A 19,605-nucleotide genomic window follows, 5' to 3' on the forward strand; every position below is an offset into this window, starting at 1 on the left:
CAAACCAACTTGTTCCTAGTCACAACACGTATCACCAATAACATTATCTTTTCACAGTACAATTGCACAACAAAAAATAATAACTGAGGAAAAGACTATGCGATCAATAGATGGTTAACAAGATGAAAACAAAAATAGAGAAATCGAACTATTTACTTCCGATGGATCTCTTAAGGAATATTAATAAGAAAAATTATATTTAATCAGTTATTTTACTATGCTCCGATGAGAACTTTAATTTTGAAATTACATAAAGAATGTTACCTTTATATGCAATGGTATTTAATTTTTCTTAAAAAAAAGTGCAAAACGAATATACAGTTGAAGATGAAGCAAGGTGGGGGAGGTGAAAGGAAAAAGAAGACAAAAGATGAATCTGGTACCACTTTCAAACAATGTTAAAAGAGACCAAATAAATTCTATTTAACCATTTAGAGACTCAATTGAATAGAAAAACGTAAAAACAAAAATGAATCATAAAACTAATATGTAGACCAAATTACTAATTAAGAAAAAAAAAGTTTTAAATACTATTTTAATCTCTGTTTTAGTTCAGTTTGTTTAATTTGATCATTTTTTTTCACACTCAATTGTGTTGAAAATAGTCCAAATGTAAGTTAAAATCTCATTGGATAGAATAGATAAATTTAAATATTATATAAAAATAAATGTCCATAATACCATTGCATTAAAATTTTTAGATAAAAATAGTATCAAATGTCTTATAAAACTAATGTTATATATATAGAATCACAATCTCTCAATGATTACAACCATCCCATAACTCAACAATTTAATCTCTCATTTGCTAAATTATGTTTAATTTCATCTTTTTCGTTCACATTTCACATTAATTAAAAAAGACTTGTCTAGTTCTTCCATGGTAATGAATGATCTCAAAAGGGACCAAACCACCTTTGCCAAAACAGTAACAGTCCATGAAAACTTAACAACCCTATTGATGACACACTTTCCAGTTACAACATCAATAACCATTTCACTTCCTTACAATTAACAACACCTTTGTCGTTTGTATCTTTGCCTACAATGTCAACTTGTTTTGCTCATATATAAGCTACACATTTATGTTTGTATTATCAGCAAGTACTTATCTTTTTAACAGTTGACAGGTTCTAATGCAGGTTTACAGATATACACACAAACCTTACATAACATAAGGTCATTGTTATTTTAAGTACTTATAATACATTATAGTTGTGTATATACACGTATTTCTACTACAGCAAAAATACCATAAAAATGGAATGTCTTACAATCACAATATCATAATGACCCGATTAGTATACATAAACAAGTATGTAATGTGGAAATTAAAAGCGATGTTTGATTAATGATACTTTCATGAAAATGTGATGACAGCTTGTAATCTTACCGGCAAAAAAGAAGGGAAGAGGGCACTCGTATTCACTACTCTCCCCACATATTTTAGTAAACTCACCTACCCTCTGCCATTCTCATTTAGTTCGAAATGACTCACTTCTAGTTTTACACATTTGGATTTTTTTTATCCTTTTAATTGCCTTAGTTAAATAGGAATTTTTTGTTGCTGTGCAGAATGAAAAAAACATAAATAAACATACGTTTTAATAAATATCAGTATACCGGTGTTCATTACCATTTATGTACTTGACATGGAACACAGAATAGTAAACAGTGATCACTGTGAATACCAAGTCAAATATGCATCCAACAAAACTACTTCTGTAAGGTAGGTATCTATGTAAAGTGAAAACAAAAAAAGATGAAATTATGTACCACATATCCATCATATCAACGACAAATGTATCTTTATTTTCCTACTTTATACAAGAAATTGGTAAGTTACAACAAGCTTAGTTTCATATATCTATATGAAGACATGGGAGTATAGAATACATCTTATACATATGACTAGGTATTTGTGTACATCTTATTATACAAATGATAATACAATTAACCCAGAAAATTTTGAGAGTGCTATTATAAATACCTAAAATCTTTCATGGGTATATCTGCCCCAATAAATGCATGGGGTTATGGAGATTTCTCTATCAAGACTTTGATTTATTGAAAGATAAAGAAAGATATAGCACTTACTTAACTTTCAGAATATAAACTCTTTTTGAGTAAGCATAGCATGGATGTAATTTGTAGCATTATATGCCAAATACACACACCAAGCTAATGAGTAATTTCAGTTCAATCCAGCTGAAGCTCATGAATCGACAAGAAATAACGCCGTAGTTATGAGAGAGTGCACATCATAGGGGTACGTGTTGAACTGAATTCACGTCCAGCGTTTAAGGCTATTTTAGAAAATTCAGGCATTATTGCATGAAGTAGTAGTAAATATGGAGTAAATGCACCTGCAAAACATCAACTAACTCTCATACTCTTCCACCTGCTAATATTTACTCCACTCTGTGAACCATTTTATATATATCATTCCCACTTCACTCCCTTCTCCACACTCAAACCTTCCCTTCTCTTCTTTCTCAGAGTGTTCTAAGCAGTCAGTGATAATGGGTAGGAAAAAACATAGTCCTACTTCTATCACTATCTTCACATTGCTAGTTGGGGTGCTTTCCCAGCACCTTGTCATCCCTGTGATGTGTTCCACTACCCCCGTTGAGGACCAGAAGAACAACCACTCTCCAGGTCCACATGCACAAGGAGGTTCTCCCACAAATTCATCAAACTCTCTGTGTAATTCTCTAACCGAATAATACTTTTTGTTTCATTGTTTATGCAAAATATATAAACATATCATTAACCAGCTCTTCAGTTTTCCCTGATAGCTACAGTAGGCCATTTACATTCAAATTTGAAGTATGAAATGATCAAAAGCTCATAAAGACACTACTTTGACGTTTAACTTTCTAATCTAATATTATACCTTGCTTTCACTTCTTGAAGGTTCATACTGCTCTCCATCTCATGGCTCTGGAGGCAGTGGTCATGGAAGCACACCACATTCACATCATCATGGATCACACTCTCATCATGGAAGTCCATCACATCACGGATCCCCATCACATCATGAATCCCCATCACATGGAGGTGGAGGAAGTTCCACTCCAACCCCATGCACTCCCCCAGGTGGTGGTGGAAGCTATGATCCAACTCCATCACCACCCTCAGGTGGTGGTGGTGGAAGCTACAATCCAACCCCATCACCACCCACAGGTGGTGATGGAAGTTACAATCCAACTCCATCAACTCCTCCAGGTGGTGGAAGCTATGACCCAACCCCATCACCACCCACAGATGGTGGTGGAAGTGGAAGTTACAATCCAACCCCATCAACTCCTCCAGGTGGTGGAAGCTATGACCCAACCCCATCACCACCCACAGATGGTGGTGGAAGTGGAAGTTACAATCCAACCCCATCAACTCCTCCTGATGGTGGAAGCTACAATCCAACTCCATCAACTCCCCCTAGTGGTGGAAGTTATGACCCAACCCCATCACCACCCACAGGTGGTGGATATTACAATCCAACCCCATCAACTCCCCCCGGTGGTGGAAGCTATGATCCAACCCCATCGCCACCTGAGGGTGGTGGAAGTTACAATCCAACCCCATCGCCACCTGATGGTAGCAATTGTGGAACTCCACCACAAGAACCCTCTACTCCAACACCCTCAGTCCCAACGACCCCATCAACCCCTTCAACACCATCAAACCCTCCATCAGGAGGTAGTGGGTACTACAACTCACCACCAACTTATGGAGGTGGTAGCCCCCCAGTCACTGTGAGCCCACCTTCAGTCCCTATTGACCCCGGCTCCCCCACTATCCCCTCCACTCCCCCTTACCTTCCTTCGCCAACTCCTTTCACTGGTACATGCAAGTAAGTTCTCTTCATTACATTGCACGGTAAACTATCATATGACATACAGATACAGTTAAGTAACCAATGAATTTTCCTCTAAATTGCAGCTACTGGAGTACTCACCCAGGACTCATCTGGGGATTGCTAGGCTGGTGGGGAACCTTAGGCCATGTATTCGGTGTCTCTAACGTACCAGCTTTTGGTGCCAGTCTCAGCTTGCCACAAGCACTTTCCAACACCAGAACTGATGGACTAGGAGCACTCTACAGAGAAGGTACAGCTTCCTTTCTTAACTCCTTGGTGAACAACAGGTTCCCTTATACAACCCAGCAAGTCAGAGACAGTTTTGTAGCATCTCTCCGCTCAAACAAGGATGCAGCAGCACAAGCCAACCTCTTCAGGATGGCCAATGAGGGGCGAATGAAGCCTCGACCATGATACAGTTAATTTGGCTCGTGTGTCAGTTTATTTTGTTAAGAATGTAATATCCAAGACTCCTAAGAGTGTGTTATTTAGGTTCTTATCATGTGTAGGATGGATATCGTTTTACTTTTCAAGTTCATGTTAGCCTTTATGGTTCCTTATTTTGTAATAAAATTAAAATATCGTTATTTCTTTTCACTATATATGATAAAATGTTAAGTTCTTATTAAGCCAGATAATTTTCATTATATAACAATCTCATCAACTCGGCTGAAACGGAAGGCATAATCAGAACTGCGATATTATTCATCATATAAAAACTGACGATTGTTTTAGGTTACTGCACAGAACTCTCACCACTAAAGGGGTACATCACCTTCTCATCAAAGAAAGGTCAAAAATAAGGATATGCATAATCTATAAAGGAAATTGATTATCCATAAAGTTTAATCTAGAACTAGGCCTATACTAGAAATGTTGATTCTTCATGAAACATGAATTGCATTCAATTTATAAGAACGATTTAAGGAGTCTTAGAAACATGAGCACGGTTCACAATATAAAGTATGAATTTGTCTAGAACTGTTTCCTAATGAAGTGCAAGGGAGAATGGTTTTCTTGCCAGTAAGTACAAAAAAAAACAAAAGCAACATATGGACCAAGATGCTAGCAATGGTGCTCCTATGTGAATTGGGAATGATGAGTTATAGTGGCAGAGGAAGGATTAAAGCGTCATGTGGGCTCTAATTAATGCCTTTTAAGTGCCTCAACGGGAAGTGTACAAGGCTGTGGAAATGGTCCACAACAATTGCATTGGTAGGTAAAGACTATAAAAGGAGGGTAGTCTTCCCGGTGTAATGTAGAAAGATTTATTATATTTGTAAAACACAAACACGCAGGCAAAACCCTACACGCTTATGCGACTTACCAAATATTGATAAAGATAATAACTGAGATCTTAAAACACCTCTACTACATTAGAGTACTTCGTAAGAATGGAAAATTGCTTGTGTACATATATACAAACACACACACTTGTGTTGATGTAAGGAATATAAAAAAAAAAAAAAAAACATGCATCATTTTCTATGTTTTTTTTTTTTTTAATTCAAAACTCTATATAAAAAACCATATTAGTTAGATACGTTTTGGGAGACGAGGAGCAGAAAAAATTGAAAAGTTAGATTGTACTTTTCGCAAAACATTTATATTAGTTTATCCGAATGAGCTGAAAACTTTTAACTTTAAAATCCCAATGTGCATGTAACTTTGAAGCCCCAAAAGCTGTTGAATGTGTAAGATGACCAACAATGGTATGAAGTCTCTAAGGTAGTCAAATTGTAAATACAGTGTTTTGAGCCACATAAATGCTGTTTTTCAGGAGTATTCCTGAGCTTAGAACCTCCACTTACAGGAACAACAACAGCACCAGATCATGGCAATAATTTGGATGTTAACTGATAAAAGGGAAGAAAGTTTCAATTCATAGTTCCTGTGGAAGTGAAAAGAATTACAAGAATTACATGTTTATTGTTCCCATGCTCCCTTATTTCAAAAACCTTAAACCTTTGGATTTAAAGAAAAAGAAACTTTATTACCTGTCCATCCTCTCCCCCTCCCTGTCAACTTGGAGGGTAAAAGGAAGGGTAGGAACAGAGAGCAGTGAAATTCATTCATTTTGGGTGTCCTTTCTAAACATTCAAATTCCAAACAATGTCATCCTTTACTATCTTGTATAATTTTTCTCCTTTCCACCCCGCATCATTCTAAAAAATTATAAGCACTCCTGCAGAATTTCTTTCAATTAAATTAATTTCCTTTCTTATTCAACATTATGTTAGCCTTTCACATTATAAATGTATCGTACAAATATTTCCACATTTTTCACCAGTTATAGATGTCAACTTGGGTTTAGATCATAGGACAAATAAGTCTAGTAGTCAAGCTTGCAGGGTCAGGCTCATAATTTGACAGCCATATTACAAAAGGGTAATTTTAAACGCAACTCCACTAGAGTATTCAAATTTCAAAGATTAACCCAGGATTGGTGCCTCAAATCTCAAGAAAAGTGGTAGAAATATTACAATTTTAACCAAATCTAGGATAACATTCAGCATACTGCTTGCTAAAGTACAAAGGGATTGGTGCAAAGGTTCAGAGTCATACCTTTCACAAGTCACACCCAATTAAGAAAGTTCGGCCCTTCAGACTTGGTATCTGATAAGAAACCACTGTAACAGTTTTTACACGAAGTCAATGGATCTCTGATTGAATTTCAGAAAAAAAAAATTGAGAAGAAGGATAGGTCCATCATATTCAAGTGGTTTCAGTACAGGAAAGTTTTGATCAGCTCATGTGAGATTCAAACCATTTAAAAATTTGGTCAGAATGCAAGCTAGTCATCTCATGGTAAGCAAATGCAAGGTTTAGCTCCTCTTGGACATGAGAGACCAGATTATTATCCAGCAGAAGAGTTTTCTTCTCCTGAAGAGCCTTTTTCCATTTGGTTTTACGCCCATCTTTCTTCATGTAACCATTTTTATCAATAAAGCTCTTTTCCTGAAATAACTCGAATATCTTTCTAGAAAGAGGCAGATCAAGCCCTGGAATTCTATCAGCTAAAGTATTGGGTGACAACGGGAATTCCAAACATTCAACAACACCAACATCAGTCCCTCTATCTTTTAGAACCTCTACATACTCATCTATTTTCTGCTGCCTGTAAAGATCTTTGGGCATGTGAACAAAAAGGGTAGGTGGGTAGTCCCCTCTAATTTCAATTTGCTCAAACATCCCCTCCGCAATCATGATCACGATACTACTAAACTTCATAGCAGTGGCAAGCACCGAAACAAAATACCCTCCAGAAGAAGCACCCAAAGCCACAAGGGGAAGCTTCTCAAGCTTACTTCTACCACTCCACCATTCTATAATGTCTTTAACAACCAACACCTCTTTGCCAAAAGTCCAACATCTCTGAGCACTTGAAATTGTAATAACAGCAAAACCTTGGGCAAGGCCATGGAGTACAAGCAACCTTTCTTCAGGTAAACCAATGCAATCAGGGCATTCAGGGGACTTGTCCCAAAAGTTGAGGGCCCTGCCATCGCATCCATGAGCCAGAAAGAGAACACCTTTCGGTGATTCAGGCACTTGCCATATCAAATCAGTTCCATTCCGGAACTCTTTTGTGGGATGCAAATGCACCAACGAGTCAAAGCTATTCCATTTTTTATTAGGACGTTCATAAGCTAAACTGGGATTAGCACCATCGCTATCATTATGAAATACTAAAAAGAAAACCACTAACACTAGCATCAATGTAAGAAACATGAGAAAAACAGGGACCCGGCAATTGAGAGCGCCACTCCATGGATTTGGTTTGTATCCACGCTTCAACATGCTGCAAGAAGGGATGACAGAGAGTGGAAAAGATCAACATTTTAGAAAAATTAACTTAGAGGGCTGAAAAACCGTGAAGGGTCGATTCAAAATCAACTGCAACATTCAAATCAGTCTACAGTGTCGAACACATACTCACATGGAATCATGCGCGAAACTCCACAATCTATAAGCTGCAATTGTTGAATCTCCAAGCGCAAAGTAAGTCCATTGGATGAATAGCTGAAATGTTGAGTTATTTGCACTCAGAGTCGTTTAACTTAAATAAAATAGATATAGAAAAATTAAATAGAAAATTGATTGTGAGAGATTTAACTGCGTACCCTGCACTTATCTTCTAACTGCAGTGGATCCACATCTGCAATGGGACAAAGTGAATAAAAAAACAACAATTAACGTCAGAGAAAGGTGGCGACATCGGAGTTGTCCACGAGATCTAAAAATGTCTTGGATCGTTAAAAAAAAATCATTTTATTTTTAATAATATTTTTAAATTATAATACAAAACTTAAATATTTTAAGTGTTTGATTTTATATAAAAATTGTAAGCATTTTTAATTGAGTTAGAGAAACCACGATCTTATACACAAAGTTTATTAAAATATACTTATGTAAAATAGTTATTGGGCTGAACATGCCATCATAGGCCCAGCTAAGGCAAAGACTTACTGTATACAAATACTTTTTAATTTTCTGTAGGGCAGAAGTGGAACAGTTGAAAAGTTTGGAGCTACAAAAGAAATCTTGGGGTGCAGGAAGAAACCCAATTATAAATGTATTGGAGTGTGGAGACAGGGACTACTTAACCGTTTAGTGGGCCAGCGGTGGGCCCAACGGAAAGTGGCATGTTCTGTGTTACTTAACAGAAGCACCAAAGACAAAGAAATTCCTCAATCATGTGCATGTTTTACTCCACAAATTTTGCCTTTTGACTTTGTGTCCTCTCCATCACGTTCCTCCTTTTCTTATGTTTTTATTTTTTTTTTTCTGAAACTATAAAGCAAATTCCATTTTTTGTTCTTTTACATAACATATATTTTAACAAAATAATAATTTTAATAAAAAAACTTACAATTTTATTATTTTATTTTTATAACTTTTATAAAAAAATAAAAAATTATTCTATTTAATAACTTTGTCAACTTTATAAATAAAATATTTGTCAAAAAAATATATTATTGTAAATAAAATGCAAAGGGCGGTTCCGATTTAATAGGAGAAAGTGAGAAAATGATTTATAAGTTTGCATGAAATGATTTTGACTATAGTAAATGTTAGAAGTGGATTTTAAATCTAATTTAATCTAACAAAACTGACTTGTAAGGTGAGATTTGTATCTTACTTATATACTAAAGTTTACTATGATTGGTTCTAACTTGACATATCATGTTAGAAGTGAGTTTTAAGTCTAATTCAATCCTACAAAATTGACATGTAAGATTTACACCTCTATATACTATAAAATTTGTTCTATCTTAGTTGATGTGAAACTTTCAAAAAGATATAATCATATCAAATGAGAGTTTTCAGTAACAATTTTTGTGGTCATAAAAAAGAAAGAGAAAAAATATTTATGAATTCATTGAATTATTTTAAATAAAGAATTAATAAGATAGTTACTGAACCTACCAATCGGAGAAGTGTTAATGTGATATAAGCAATTTGAGAAAGATATTGCATCAATGCTTAGAAGTTGAGTAAGTGTAACTGTTTCTTTAGATTTATACTTTAGAATTGGTGGACATTGCTATACACTATTTAGTTCACTGTTTCAACTACTTTTATAAAATCTATTTTTTTTTAATTAGTTTTTAGTTTTCTAAGAAAACTTTTTAATTCGAAATTTTATTACATTTGTCTGAGTTAGGTATTAAGATAAATTATGAATATGTGTCACATGTATTGAGTTATGCATGCTTTTTGAATAAACAAGTCCTTTTGTATCATCACTATTTAAACATTGTAGGTATTTAAGATGATTTATTAAATTGTAGCAATTAAAGATGTGCTTTCACATAAATATAGGGATGTCAATTAGGGTCTGGCCCGCAGACCTGCAGAAAAAACGCGGGGCAGGCTAGAATAGTGAGTCCGCAGGCCTGCGCGGGCTCGGTCCGCGTGGGCTCAGCTCGCATAGGCCCGCGGCCCGCAAGCCCGTATAAAATTAAAAAAAAAAAACTTACACTTGTATATATTAATTACTTCTTTTATGGACTCTTGCATTAACATTTCAAATTCTTGTATAACTGGAAAAGACAAGTATTATTGTAGTTTTTAATGTGCTAAAATTTAAATAATACATTGTGTATGTCATAGTTTGAATATGATGAAAATGTTGAATTATCAATTTATCATCTAATTCCCCCAAAATCTTTACTTAATTTTGTGAACTTCTTAAAGTTTCACAATTTTTAAACATTGAAAGTTTTATCATAAAAGAAAAAATTTTAAAAAAAAGCGGGCTGCCCCGCAAGTCTGCGGACCAACATATATGCGGGGCGGGCCAGAATATGCGACCCAAAGAAAATGTGCGGGGCGGAGCGGGCCTTATGCGTGGCGGGCCTTATGCGTGGCGGGCCTTATGCGTGGCGGACCTAAACGGAACGGGCCGGCCTGCATTACCACCCCTACATAAATCTGTTAAACAAAATTTCAAAATTTGTGAAAGAAATCAAAACGATTTTCCTAAATTTTTGTTGTTTTTTTTATGTGAATGACCAAATTTACGTTTGTCCACTAATAACATAACATAACCAAACTCGAAATTATTTAGTTTAATTCGTCTTTATTTTTGTTTTTAAATCTGAATTTAATTTTTTAAATGTATATATTTTTCAAATAACACGTGACCTCGTTTTTTAAATATACTTATTTCAACTATATTTGAAATTTATATTTCTATAGTTCAAATAATCTACATATAATTATTTAAAATATAAATTCAAATAAAAAATATTAAAGTATGATGTAATAAATTTGAAATAAATTTAATTTTATAATTTTAAAACAAAATTTAAATTAAGTTAAATAAAAAATATAAATTCAATTTAATCTAATAAAAATATAAATTTTAATAAAATTATTAATATATATTTATATAAAAATTAAATTTTTTATCAATTTGAAAATTGATGCAATTGGTTTACTTTTAAGAAAATTTGAAACTAAATTAATATTGAGTCATAATAAATATAAAAACTAAATTGAGACTAAAATAATAAATATATGATTAAATTGAGATTAAGTTAATGATATCACTTTATCATGTTACACTAAATAAAAGTATCGTATGACACAATATTAATTCGACATCTGACCTGAAAAGTTAAAAATAAAATAAAATTAGAAAAAAAATACAAAATAACACATGATACATGTTTAATGTTTCTAGAATGTTATTAACATAAATAATCTAATCGTTATATATTTTCAAAAGTAAAAATCAATTGACATAAGTCGATGACTAAAATAAGATTTTGAAAAAGAAAATGACATCCTACTCTTTTGATGTTATATTGAAAATAATTTTATGTTAATGTTATATTATTTTCATAAGCTTTGTAAGTTTTGACAATAATAAAAAAGCAAAACCAAAATTAAAAAACAGAGCAAAACCAAAATTTCGTTGCATGTTTTTCTTTATTTACTTTTCAACGTGTCAGAAGTAATTTTTTTCAAGCCCCTTTCTTTTTCACATATTAATATATTGGATTGGGATAGAGTAAAAGGGGAATTATACCCTTAATTAAATAGAAAGATAAACATAAATTAGGTCGTAAATATAAAGTTAGCTCACTTAATTTTGTGCTTAACCAAATAAATAAACATAAGCTGATTTCCAAAATTTAAATTTAGCAGTAATACGTATTAGTTGGGCTGAAAAAAACTACATCAAGTTATACATTTATCTCATATTTAAAAAATATATATTAATCAATCGAAAAAAAAAAACTCCATCACAAATTCACAAGTTATAGTAAATATCCTTAACATTTTACATAAGAAAATATAAATATTCAAATCGCTAAATATATTATCAAAAGCTAAATAATAATTATCCAAATATTTAGTAATCTAAATCACACACTAAACATTATTTGAACCAAATAATTGTTGCATGGTTGGTGGTAAGGATATTGAATTTATTTTTTATTATAATGATATCAGATAAATCATCAATTTTGATATTAGTGTTGATTTTTTGTTGTTGTTGTGGAAGATTAGAAGATTTATCACTTGTGAGATATGATATTTTAGAAACTTAACAACACTTCCAACATAAAATATTTTAATGTTTGTAGCTCTTTTTTTTTAGATATTATTAAACGTTTTCATTTTTATTTAACGAGACTTTCAACTCTCCTGTTAAACAAATTAGATAAAATAGATTTGTTTAAATGAAATAACATTTCGGTTAATTCCAACCTTTTGCAAATAAAGTGAACTATCTTTCAACTCAAAACCATATACCTAATTCTACATATTATTGTAATTATTAACATAAAAAAGGAAGAAGCGGAATCGAAAAAAACAATAGCAAACTTTCTTTATATTTTTACACCAAATTACTTATTTTATTATTTATTATTATTTTCTTTCTCTCGTTATTACATAGTGTTAGTTCTTAAATGAGTATTCACTAAAATTCACATTAAGCGATATAGAAAAAAATAAAAATAAAATTATAAAAATAAAGAATTGATTTTAGAATTGTTATCACAATTCAATTTGTCAAAAAAAATTATACTATAAAAAGTTTGCGGTTTTAATCCGTAAAAACTTGTAAGATAGATTGCAGCACTATCTAGTTTTTTAGGTATACAATCACTACCACTTACCACAAGTTTTAGAACTCTACGATTTTTCAAAAAATAGCTGAGCACGCATTAATAGTAATCTTTTTTCTTTGGTTGGGATAAAACCCCAGTGTAGTAAGATCTAACCCACACTCACTATGTCTTTTATAATATATTATTGTTATTATTATTATTATTTAAAAGTCTAAACATTACACGAAACAATTATGTTAGTGTCTCCTACATTCATAATATGTGTACTTAAAATAAATAAAGATTGATAAAAGCAGACAGAAGTTTAATATTATTCTGAAATTGATTAAAATACTACAAAATAACAATTAAGCACTTTAAAAAATAACTAAATAATTCTATTAATTCAACATTTGTATAATATAAAAGATAACCCTCGATTAATGTATAAAAGAATAAATAATGAACAATGAGCTCATTAGCTTACTTAACTTTGATCAATCAAACGAATTACTCTAAAAAAACTTATTTGTATTAAGTTAATTATTTTTTAAATCACACTTAATAGTGATTAATTCGTTAAGTTGGGCTTATTTTAACAACCTTATTCATGTGTCTAGTTTCATTATTTATTGAATTAAAGAGTTTAATGTTTATTATTAAAAATTTAAATATTTATATCATCATTTTTAATAAATAACAATTAAAATGAATAGATATAGGTGTTTGGAAAAGTAGGTTTGTGTACGCGTTGAAATATTGATTATTTTTAAAATAAAAGTTTATCCAGTACAATTTTATAAATTACGGAAGTTTTTTTTTTTGGAAATAGCTTTAAGTTCAGATATGTTTCTGTACACCTAAGAGGTATATAGATTCCTTCTCATATCTCCATCCAAAACTCAATTGTTAATTACTAGAACATTGATAAAATCCATGCCAATTTGTAGAGCTCGTGCCAATCAATTTGCAACTTCAAGTAATTATAAAAATTTCCAACCAGTTTAAAATATTTCTTTACATGCCAGAAATTTAAAATGTTGTTTAATATTATAAATATGTATTATATTTTCTGAATATAAATTTGGATAGTTTCTACAAGATAGGTATATCTTATGAAAAGAAAATAAAAGTGAGTAGTTTAAAACCTTAATAATTTATCATTATGTCTGTATTAATATTTTTAGTAATAACTAATAATACTACTTATTTCATTCTAAAATAAAATAAAAATATTTAGCCCTTAAATTTTGCTTATGATCATTTTCTACCTTTACCCGAGAACATCATGCGCGTTTTTACAAGAGTAGAATTGTGCATTGAAAAAATGGAACAACACGTGGAGTTTTCAGATAGAATCACCGACCTCAACTTTAGATTCGAAAATAATAAAGAAGTTAAAGTGGTACAGTGGCAGTACTTATTTGTCGTTGTTCCATCATTAAAACCTTAGATTTCCAAAATATAGTCTTACAAGTTTAGTTAAATTAGCATTTAACTTACTAAATCATTTGGGAATTTTAATGAAAATTGTAAGTAAATAGTTTTCGGTATCACACTATCATTTATTACATCGAAAATAAGGGGAATTATCGTAAAAGAAAAAGTTGTATCAGAAATATAGAAGATGAAAATAGTGGTAATAGGAAAAAGATTTGAAAGAAAAAAATTGGTGGCCACAGCACGTGATAGAGGTGTCGGTGAATGAGTGTCAAAAGAGTAAATAAAGAGAAAAGCAGTGGCAAAAAAAAGTTTGTAAACCCCTCAAACACCAACTTGTCTCTGCAATATAATCATTTCCCGCGACTTTGATTTTCGCATTTTCCACTCGCTTTCTAGTTCTCTCTGTCTGCAACTACTACTATTCTCTTAGCCCTACGAACTCAACCTCATTTCATTTCGATTCCATTCGATTCGATTCAATATCCTCTTTTCGTTGTCCTCCTCACAGAAAAAAGTGATCGAAACCGTGAAATCACGCAAATGCAACACGCGGATCTCCTTGTGAGTGTAAGTGGCTCAGATCTGGTGCGGATTTGATATCGGAGGAACTCAGGGAAGAGAAAAAAGTTAGGTAGAGGCGAATGGAATTCGGAAGATGAAGTTCTATGTATCTGCGAAGGAGATAAAAAGAGTTGTCGCTGTTACCAAATCCGCCGGAAAGACAACTGCTCCTGCCGACACCATCGTCGGTCGCCGGGTTTCCAACCGGACGGTGGTGGCTCTCGGAATCGTGTTGCTGCTGGGATTTGTGAGAGTAGCTGTTTTGGTGGTGGAATCTTCTGCGGCGTGCTCCACCTTTGGTAAATTTCTGACTCCTTTTCAATTTTCGCTCGTAATTTTGAATTATATCTGCATTTTTTTTACGGTTAACCGTTTCGTAATTGTGGGACAAGTAAAGTACGTATGAATTTGAGTGTTGAGAAAAGTACCACCGAATCTGTAACGACCTACCGCACCATCATATGATGATGGAGAAAACCTCTTCTTTCAACTTTTTTTTTTTTCAAAATAATGAATGCAAAAACTTACTATTTTGTTTTTCTTCTCTCTTTCTCTTCTTCCTCTTCGTCAAACATAATGTTTTTTTATTTAGCATTTTTAAAATTCTATTAACGATTTCTTTAATAATATTATTTAGAAACTTTTTAAATAATAAGTTTACTTTGTAATGCATTAAATATGTTTTGTATAATTCAAGCTTTTAAACACATGCATTCACATTTTTTGTTTCAATTTAGTTAGATTAAAAAAAGATTTTGTACACAGTTTAAATACAAAAATGTAAAAATTAAAAATGCTGAAACTTTAAATCAGTTATTATATTTTCAAATCATAGTATTATTTAAATACGTTTTTGCATTTTAAAATATCATGTTTTCTTTACTAAAAAAAGTGAAAAGAATAGTTTAAGTTTCATGTATATGAATATCTTTAATTTTCAATTTTTAGGAGTAGCGTTATAAATGCTTTTGGTACTACTCCTCAATAAAAAATAATAAAAAATTATTTTAAAGGTTAATATATGTCAGTCAGGTAAAACTCTAATTTTAATGAAAGAATAGAAATAAAAAAATCAATCATTATAATATTAGGTGCACTTAAGATTTATCTTTTAACTATTAAAATGTGTAATAATTCTTAATCAGTACTAAATCTAAATCAATAATTGATTTTTACATTTTAGGTCATATTGTTTTATTATTCTAATTTCCAAAATACCGAAAAAAAGTGAAGAAAGGAGCTTTTTTCTTATTCTCTATATTGTTTTTTTACTACATATTTGTTAAACTTCAGCTTTTCAAAAATAAAATAAACAAGTGATGGAATATTAGTCAAAACAATAGAAAAATATGAGAGCTATTTTTTATTTTTTTCCGATGGTTCTAAAATTCTCATGATAATTACATTTTCAGAAGAAAAAAAGAACCATACTATAAACCATTTCGTCAACAAAGTATCATGTTTCTCAAAGTCATTTCTTCCAATGGCAAAACTACATGTATGGAGATCCATTTTCCATTAAAGTCACTTGTTAGAAAATCCATAAAAAAGAAAAAGTCTCAACCTTTTGGGGTTGTTAAATTCTTCTTGGTGAACCAAACAAAATAAGTTGGAGGATTAATCAACAGAACATATTGTAACAACATTTTCAATTTAAAAAGATTAACTAAAATCAACAATAAAATAAAAGTGCGTTTACAAAAGAAAATATAAAGTGTTTTTATGTACGTTTCCCTTTATTATTTAGTCATCCTGTGATATTATTATATTAAATTATGAATTAATTACTCTTTAAATGTCTAAAATTTAGAATAAAACTTAATCCTTTAATTTTTTTACAAAAATTAATTCCAACTGTTTAAAAAAATATGTAATTTTAATCATTAAACATTAAATTTGAGAAATGAAGATGTTTTTTTTCTTTCAAATATTTGTTTAGTTTCTTAAACATAATCATCAAGAATCAAAAGCACTTTAAAGATATTAGAATATTCTCTTAATTTATTTTGTATTTTCATTTATTTTATAATTCAATCAATTTTTTTTATAATTATAGTATTCCATTAGTATCAAATTAAGTACAATCTAAATTATAAATGTATCATATTATGTATTTATTTTTACGAGTTTATATAAAACGGAAGTTGACCCACAATTTTCAAAGTCCCCTCCCTCTATTATTCTATCTTTCAAAATATATATATATATATATATATATATATATATAAAACCCTTGAACGATTTGATAAAATCATCTTTAAAATGAGCTCATATTTTGTGACCATTGTAATTGTTGCAGATTGCGTGGGATCGACATTTTTCGGCGGAGATGACGCCAATCTGGTAGAGCCAATCTATATTTTTAATCCTTTCTGATTTTTTTGTATCATATCACTATTTCAATAACCAGCTCATTCGTATTGTTTGAATAACCTATTTTAATAAATTATTATCATTAATTCGTTTTAGGGTGAGCTGGATAATGTTGAAATTAATATTTTATGGCTTATTTTGTAACGTAAAATTAAATTTTACAGTCTTAATTTTTAAGATGATATGTTATAATTAGAAGTAAATTCCTAAATGTACTTGCTTTTTACATCCTTATCTGCTATCTCAATATTTTATAAAGCTGATTGGAAAAACTTAAACACTTTGATAAAAGAAGAAGAATGCTTTTATTTATAATATTGTTTCAAATAAATGAAGTTTATAGTGCATTTAAATTTTGATAGTAAAAAAGGAAAGAGATGTATGCATGGAAAAATAAGGAGTAATGAGATCTCATATTTTACATTCCCGTTTTTACGATGCATGCATGAAGAAACTGAGAGAAGAGTTGACGAGAGCACTGACAGAGGCAAATGATGGTAATAACGCAAATGAAGGAGGAACTCTGTCATTTAACGAGCTTGTCAAAGTGTTGGCGTCCAAACAAGACCTTAAGGCATTTGCTTTCAAGACCAAAGCCACGGTACGCAAATCTGTTAAGACAATTTCGTATCATTCGAATTATTCCATAATTTTTCGACCCACCAGAAGGTATTATAATGTCACTAATTATGTTGATATGTACACGTAGCTATCACAGATGGAACGTGAGGTGCAATCAGCCAGAAAGAAGGAATCACTTAATTGGCACATAGCGTCACACGGAGTTCCCAAAGGTTTGCACTGTCTTTGTCTGAAGCTGGCTGAAGAATACACTGGAAACGCCATGGCCAGATCTCGTCTACCTTCTCCTCTACATGTCTCTCGTCTTGTTGACCCTACCCTTCACCACATAGTTCTCCTAACAGACAACGTTCTTGCAGCTTCAGTTGTTGTAGCTTCCACCGTCGAAAACTCAGCCAACCCTGGAAGATTCGTCTTTCACGTTGTCACCGACAAGAAAACTTATACTCCCATGCACACCTGGTTTGCCATCAACTCTATTAACTCAGCAGTTGTTGAGGTTAGAGGGTTACACCAATATGATTGGTCTAAAGAAGTGAATGATGGTGTCACAGAGATGCTGGAAACTAATGACTTAATTTGGAAGCACTACTACAACAACTACAAAGAGAAAGAGCTTGAGGATAATGAAGAGGATAACAGATATTTAGAAGCTTTAACGCCAAGTACCCTTTCCTTGTTGAATCATCTCCGTTTCTATATCCCTGAGGTAACTAAATGGTGTCAGCATATCAGTTTTTTGTGATGTCTTAAGTTCTTAGTATAATAACTTGATATGGTTCGTGGTTTTTGTGGACCATCAGTTGTTTCCAGATCTGAACAAGGTTGTAGTGGTGGACGATGATGTTGTGGTACAGAAGGACATATCTTTTTTGTGGGAAGTAGATCTTAATGGCAAAGTGAGTGGTTCGGTGTTCAAGTCATGGTGTGAGAACAGTTGCTGCCATGGAAACAAATACGTCAACTTCTTGAACTTTTCACATCCTATCATATCATCCAATTTTGACGGCGACAAGTGTGCATGGCTCTTTGGCGTGAATATATTTGATCTTGAAGCTTGGAGGAGATCAGATATTACTAATACTTACCATTACTGGTTGAAACTTGTAAGTTCTGTTAATTTTGTGATTATGATGATATTAAACTGCATGCATGCATATCTCTCTGATTTGATTTTTTGCAGAACATGAAGTCTGGGTTGACATTGTGGAATCCTGGAGTTGTTGCACCTGCTTTGATTGCTTTTGAGGGTGAAGTGCAGCCCGTAGATTCCTCATGGCTCGTCACTGATTTGGGTTATGAGCATCGATCAGAAGAAGAAATGAGCAATAGCTTAGAGAGAGTGGAAGGTGCTGCTGTTGTTCATTTCAATGGCCCAGCAAAGCCGTGGCTCGAAATTGGTTTACCCGAGGTTCGAACTTTATGGAATAGATACGTAAATTTCTCCCATAACTTTATTAGGAAATGTAGCATTATAGAGTGAAGAAATTACACATCCAAAGTTGATGTTCAGATACAACCGATAATCATTATTAGAACTTTTCATAGCTGTGGGACTTTTACTAATATTTTGTGTAATTTAAAAAAATAAATTAGAGTTTTATGAAAAATCTGAAAAAAAGAAAGTCTCACAAGATGAAAAATTCTAATGATGTGTATACCGTATGCATGGAAAGAAGAGAGAAGAAGGTTTTGCCTTCAGTCTCTGCACCATGCATTCGTCCATATATATATACAAATAGCTTATTGTATACAAGAAAATACTGTGTCAGAAGAAGCTACAGCAGTTATGAATGGTGATCATGTAAGTATATGTAATGTAATAGTCCAGTAAATTATTTTGCTTTTGGAAATAATGATATTAATCGTCTTACTAGACAGCATTTGTATCTTGTTGGATTTTAAGATTCTTATTTGGCTTAAGTTTATATCAAGGGTTCCCAAATTCCTTACACGTTTATTAAAGAAAATCCTTTTTACATGGATTAATTTTTTTATTTTCTACATCCATTGTAGTTCATATATATAAATTCAATCAATATAAAAAATAAATGTGTGTTTTCAAATTTGATCGTTGAATTTGCAGATTTGAAATGGGTTTCAAAGAGGTGATTCAGCTCATAATTTGAGCTATTTATTCTAATTGTTCTCATTCATTATTTGGATCTACATCATATATTTTGCTACCTCTATTTCAAGATTGAAGTGACATTAATG

General features: G+C 32.0%; 3 protein-coding genes across 8 annotated transcripts; 2 read left to right on the forward strand and 1 right to left on the reverse strand.

Moving 5' to 3' along the window:
- Nucleotides 1–2,453: 2,453 nt before the first annotated feature.
- LOC114194337 (uncharacterized) lies at nt 2,454–4,456 on the forward strand. Its single transcript, XM_028084493.2, has 3 exons — nt 2,454–2,706; nt 2,917–3,853; nt 3,943–4,456. The coding sequence occupies exons 1-3, from the start codon at nt 2,523–2,525 to the stop codon at nt 4,271–4,273; spliced, it is 1,452 nt and encodes a 483-aa protein (XP_027940294.1). The 5' UTR covers nt 2,454–2,522; the 3' UTR covers nt 4,274–4,456.
- A 1,792-nt stretch (nt 4,457–6,248) lies between these two features.
- On the reverse strand, nt 6,249–8,092 carry LOC114194338 (secretion-regulating guanine nucleotide exchange factor). Of its 3 annotated transcripts, none has more exons than XM_028084494.2 (3): nt 7,984–8,092; nt 7,796–7,882; nt 6,249–7,661 (listed from the first exon to the last, which is right to left on the reverse strand). In XM_028084494.2, exons 2-3 carry the CDS (start codon nt 7,807–7,809, stop codon nt 6,605–6,607), a joined length of 1,071 nt encoding a protein of 356 aa, XP_027940295.1. In that variant the 5' UTR covers nt 7,810–7,882; nt 7,984–8,092; the 3' UTR covers nt 6,249–6,604. The 3 variants fall into 3 exon arrangements, with proteins under 3 accessions (XP_027940295.1, XP_027940298.1, XP_027940296.1); XM_028084497.2 differs by having other exon boundaries at nt 7,800–7,882; nt 7,984–8,089; XM_028084495.2 differs by lacking the exon at nt 7,984–8,092 and having other exon boundaries at nt 7,800–7,964.
- A 6,146-nt stretch (nt 8,093–14,238) lies between these two features.
- On the forward strand, nt 14,239–19,271 carry LOC114193491 (putative galacturonosyltransferase 15). 4 transcript variants are annotated; one of them, XM_085665369.1, is made up of 7 exons: nt 14,239–14,732; nt 16,733–16,776; nt 17,258–17,407; nt 17,525–17,600; nt 17,748–18,097; nt 18,192–18,494; nt 18,572–19,271. In XM_085665369.1, the coding sequence occupies exons 1-7, from the start codon at nt 14,528–14,530 to the stop codon at nt 18,869–18,871; spliced, it is 1,428 nt and encodes a 475-aa protein (XP_085521495.1). In that variant the 5' UTR covers nt 14,239–14,527; the 3' UTR covers nt 18,872–19,271. The 4 variants fall into 4 exon arrangements, with proteins under 4 accessions (XP_085521495.1, XP_027939119.2, XP_085521494.1 ...); XM_085665368.1 differs by having other exon boundaries at nt 14,240–14,732; nt 17,516–17,600; XM_028083318.2 differs by having other exon boundaries at nt 17,525–18,097.
- Nucleotides 19,272–19,605: the final 334 nt, after the last annotated feature.

The sequence above is a fragment of the Vigna unguiculata genome, chromosome 8 (genome assembly GCF_037176805.1).
Source record: "Vigna unguiculata cultivar grain cowpea cultivar isolate G323 ecotype 2 chromosome 8, ASM3717680v1, whole genome shotgun sequence".
In the NCBI taxonomy this organism is placed as follows: Eukaryota; Viridiplantae; Streptophyta; class Magnoliopsida; order Fabales; family Fabaceae; genus Vigna; species Vigna unguiculata.